Here is a 4,607-nt window from a genome sequence, read left to right as displayed (position 1 = left end):
ACTCCAGCATGCAAAGCTTGCACTTCAATCCTTTGAGCTATAGAAAAAAATTGGGGAGGAGGATACACACCCAGTGCTTAGAGCTTACTCCTGGCTCTGTGCTTAGGAGTAACTCCTGGCAGTGTTCAGAGGACTATGTGTGGTACTGGACCCAGGTCAGCTGCTTGTAAGACAAGCACGTCCCTCCCTAACAACTGTACTGTTCTCCAGCCCTGAGCTATAGAATGATTAAGGGAATTAGATCATCACACAAGCAAGAATAAAATGGGAGGCTTTATTTCCTTGCTTATATCAAAACATTCCATGAAAGACAGGCTTAAGAATTTCAGAGACCTCACTGATATATATCTAATGACATGCAAGACACAATTTGCAAAAGCAAAACACTGTCAATTTGAAATTCCAAAAAAATTGGACAAATAGATTCCACATCTTTAAAAGAGAGAAGAAATCATGAAAATTATGCTGTGTTGAACCTCGGAAATCTTGGCACTATCTTACAAACCTTCTTGATTACAGATAGGAACATGGTCCAGAAGGGTGAAGCTACCTCTGCAAGGTCACTGAGCAGATTCTGCATTTGCTACCATAGAATAAGCTGTTTTCAGCTGATTCTTTAAGATAGATCATCACAATTTTTTTTGAGAAAATTGATGTAAAATTGTTGCTCCTTTACTGTGTCCATCGCTATTAAACCAGGTTTGTTTCTCCCCCACCCTCCAGATGTGCAACTATGACATTTTTTTCTTTTGAATATTCACCTACTTTTTTTAAAAAAAGATTTGTTTGTTTGCTTTTGGGTCAGACCCAGCAGTGTTAAGGGATCACTCCTGGTTCTGTGCTCAGGGATCAGGCTGCTGGGGATAGAACCAGGTTGGCCACTGGCAATGCAAACACTCTACCTACTGTCCTATTGCTCCAAACCCTGAATATTCACCTACTGTCTAAAATGTTCTGCCAGATTTGAAAAACTACAGGTTCAGAAATACAGCACAAAAGTGCAATTCACAGTTAAATCAGACTTGAAAAATTATTCACAACATCAAAATAGCTACCCACAAGTGGCAAAGAAATGTTTATATTTCCCCATCAAGGCAACCACAAGATTAAAAGTATTTTCCAAGTCTTTTTCCTCTGTTATGTCACATTTACTCCCAAGATGCACTTGTCCCAGTATTTCGCATTCACAGTATAACTGAAATGAATTACATTCACAATGGTCATAATGCTCATCTGTGTTCAAGACTCAGGAATCTGCATTGCCTAAAAGGAGGTAGATAAGTGTTTAAAGATTTTGTTGGTCAAGAATAACCTTTGTTTGTATCATTATTTTAAAGAGAATTCCAAAATAGCAAAATACTGCAAATGCCGGAGCACTTTGCTTAAACATGGAAAAATACCATTTCAAAAGGTTATTATTATGAAACTTATTCTACCTCACTTCAATTTATAAACAGGATAAAAGTACCAAGTTACAAAACCACTTATCTCTTTAGAACTGAAAACGGCCAACATCTCAGACTCTACATCTGGCTTGGGAGTGGATGGGCTCAGAGGCATGAGGTGAGGGCCCAGACCAGCTGCTGCCCCTTCCACCTTTGACCCTAAACTTCAAGTCCCCCCAATCCCCAAAGTCCAGGCGTGCCTCCAGCAGCTCTTCCCCAGAGGCACTCACTGGGATGTTGCATTCCTTGTCTGGAGACAGCTGGAGCTTCCAGCAAAAGGCCTTGGCCCATCACAGGGGCCCACACGTGGCGGTGCGCAAGGCGGGAAACGGGCTGGAGGCCCAGATTCGGGCAATTCACTTGCACAACCTTAGACTTCAGGGAGCAGCCAGGAGGCTCAGGGCCCGTCAGGTTGTGGGTGGCAGAGTAGGCACCAGACCGGAGAAAGGCCCGGCAGTAGTAGATCGGCGGGGGATTTCGCCAAAGGCTGGCAGGACCCCGCGGGTCTTGGTCTTTTTACGAGGAACCAGCGGGGAGGCACCCAATAACTTGCTGAAGGAACTGGATTTCTTCAAGCCGCGGGTCAGTTCCTGGAACATGGGGTCCTCGGTGAGGACGCCTAGAAACGCGCTGGTGGTGGAACTGAGGATGGTGGCGGCCACCTGGACCGGGCGCCGGGCCGCAAAGCTGCCGCTGGCCCCGCCGGTGGCCTCGGCCTCGGGGCTGCGCAGGCCGGGGTCGCCGAGGAGGAGGCGCAGCGCGTACGAGGCGCCGGGCGGCAGGTACTGGTAGGCTCGGCGGCCGCTGTGGTCGCGCACGCGCACCTGCGCGCCCAGGTGCTTCACCAGCAGCACGGCCGCCTCCTCGTGGCCGTGCTGCGCCGCCAGGTGCAGCGGCGTGTAGCCGCCGTGGGAGCGCGCGTTCACGTCCACGCGCGCGCCGCCGCGCCGCGCCACCTCCACCAGCTGCAGCGCCATCTCGCGGTCGCCGCTCTTGGCGGCCCAGTGCAGGGCGGTGAAGCCGGAGATGAAGTCGCGCTTGGCCGCCAGGCCGCTGTCGCGCAGCAGCAGCCCGTGCAGCTGGTGGGACCAGCGGCCGCCGGCCACGCGCACCAGCCACTCGTGCTCGGCCGGCTCCAGGGGCACGGCGGCCGGCGGCGGCGCGGCGGGCGCGTCGTCCGCGTCGGGACTCAGCAGCCGCGGGCCGGCGCGCGACGGGCGCCTCAAATGCGGGGAGCGGCCGGGGCCGAGCCCCAGGCCCAGCCCCAGCCCCGGCTCCTCTACAGATAGCCGCCGGAGCAGCAGCGGGGAGGCGCGCGGGCTCGGCTCCTCCGACATCTGCCGGCGCAGGCCCTGCTCCTCGGCCCGGATGCGCGTTGTCGCGGGGCCGGGCACGCAGCGCACCGGCAGCATGCAGGGTTTCGGGGGCGGCGGCGCGCGGGCGGGCGCGGGGGGCGGCTTCCTGGAGGTCCCAGCTCCGGGTTCTGGGGCCTGCGGGTTCACGTCAGACGAGGTCGCCTCCGACGCTGCCCGCCGAGACGGTGGGGCCGCGTCCGCAGACTCTCCGGGGCACGGCTGGGCTAGGTGCGAGGGTCCCCCAGACTGCAGCGCCGGCCCCGACAGCTCTGCAGTTGGCTGGTCACGCTGGGAGGCAGCGGGCCCGGGGGTGTCCATTGGCTCTGTGGGCGAGGCGAGACCCCCAGGCCCAGACCGCGGCGGCGAGGCCAAGGCTGGAGCCTCCCCGGCAGCGTTGGCTCCAGGGGGGTCGGAGGTAACCTTCGACGGCGAGGTGGGTTCCTCCAGGCAGCTGGGGTCGCCCGGGGGCTGAGGCTGGGGCCCCGCGCCCTCCCAGGGCCACAACTTCTTCTTCAGCACCACGAACTTGACGCCGTCGAGCTCCTGCACCACCGCCACGGCATTGACGAACTGCTTGAAGCGGTCCTTGCGGGCGGCGCGACCGCGCGGGTCGCCGGCCTCCAGCAGCGGCTTGAAGCGGCTCTTAAGCTCGGAGCTGCGCACCTGGCCCCCGTGCTCCAGCAGGAAGCCCAGCACCGCCGCCTGGCTCACCCCGGCGGCCGCAGCAGCGGCGGCGGCGGCCAGCGCCATGGCTCGGCCGCCGGGACAGGTGGCACGCCCGCCTTCCGCCCAGACTAACCTGATCGCTCGCACCCGGCAGCAGCGGGCGTGGCCCCCAGGCTGGACCTCGATCACCCCGCGCCGCCCGAGCGTCTGGGCGAGAAAGGCGCCGGGGGCCGCGGCGCGCGGCCACCGCCGGGCCCCCAGGCTCCGGGGTAGGTTTCTGCCGTTCTCCTCTATCCAATGGGCGCCGGGCTCCATCCCCCGCACGCGGTGCTCGCCTTACAGGTGACAGATGCCACCAGCGCCGCGGACGGGGTGGGGGAGCGGAAATTCTCCATAGCGCTCCCCCCGCACCAGCCCGGGAATGGGAATTAAAGGCGCTGCGCCACGCTCCAGCTCCGCTCCCGGTTGCTAGGTGGGTGTGTTCCCCAGGGATGCCGCGGTCGCGGTCGGCTGCAGCAGAGGATTTTTATTTCTGTAAGAAATATTGAACCACCATGAAATACCGGGCGATTATTTTTTAAAGCAGTCATTTATTTAAAGGCCATCCGCACACACCTTTCCAAATGCGGGTTGCGTTTCCTGTAAGAAAAAAGGACTGCAAGCGATTTGCAGTAAAGACAATTCGGTGTGCATGGCAATGTATTAATTAGAGGCTTAGAAGAGACATATTTAAGAAGCAAATTTCTTATGATAAAATGATCATTTTTTGAAAAACATGGGGAATGTGGATCATCTAAGAAAGCAAATGGGGGGAAATCACCTGAAATTAGCATTAATATTTTAAAATATTTTCCTCTCCTCCCAACCCATGTACATGTATATGCTTGAAGGGGAAGCAGGATGGGAACCGTGTCACGCTTAAGGTTTAATTGCTGGAGAGAGAGAGCTCAGAGGGTTGGGTCCAGGTTATAAATTTAATCCCCAGCACTTCATGGTCTCCAGAGAACCTGGGGGAGAACCCCTGGATCCAGAGAGCTACAACTAGCCTGGAGCAGAAGGTGTGGCCCAAGAACCAAAAGGAAGTGGGCAGAAGGGTTTTTTTTACTCACAAATATTTGTTGAGTACCTAGTACCTAGATTG

The 4,607-nt window shown here is 56.5% G+C and overlaps 1 protein-coding gene across 1 annotated transcript; it reads right to left on the bottom strand.

The window, feature by feature from the left end:
• Positions 1-923: 923 nt before the first annotated feature.
• Positions 924-4,052, bottom strand: SOWAHA (sosondowah ankyrin repeat domain family member A). The gene has a single exon (XM_056124271.1). It carries the CDS (start codon positions 3,779-3,781, stop codon positions 1,853-1,855), a length of 1,929 nt encoding a protein of 642 aa, XP_055980246.1. The 5' UTR covers positions 3,782-4,052; the 3' UTR covers positions 924-1,852.
• Positions 4,053-4,607: the final 555 nt, after the last annotated feature.

This window comes from Sorex fumeus, unplaced genomic scaffold, assembly GCF_029834395.1.
Source record: "Sorex fumeus unplaced genomic scaffold, SorFum_2.1 ptg000051l, whole genome shotgun sequence".
NCBI classification, from domain to species: Eukaryota; Metazoa; Chordata; class Mammalia; order Eulipotyphla; family Soricidae; genus Sorex; species Sorex fumeus.
Note: the sequence above shows the minus strand (reverse complement) of the source record. Positions and strands in the feature narration are given on the sequence as shown.

Bases quoted from the DNA above. Each gene is read 5' to 3' on its own strand.
- SOWAHA (XM_056124271.1), bottom strand. From the start codon at position 3,781: ATGGAGCCCGGCGCCCATTGGATAGAGGAGAACGGCAGAAACCTACCC.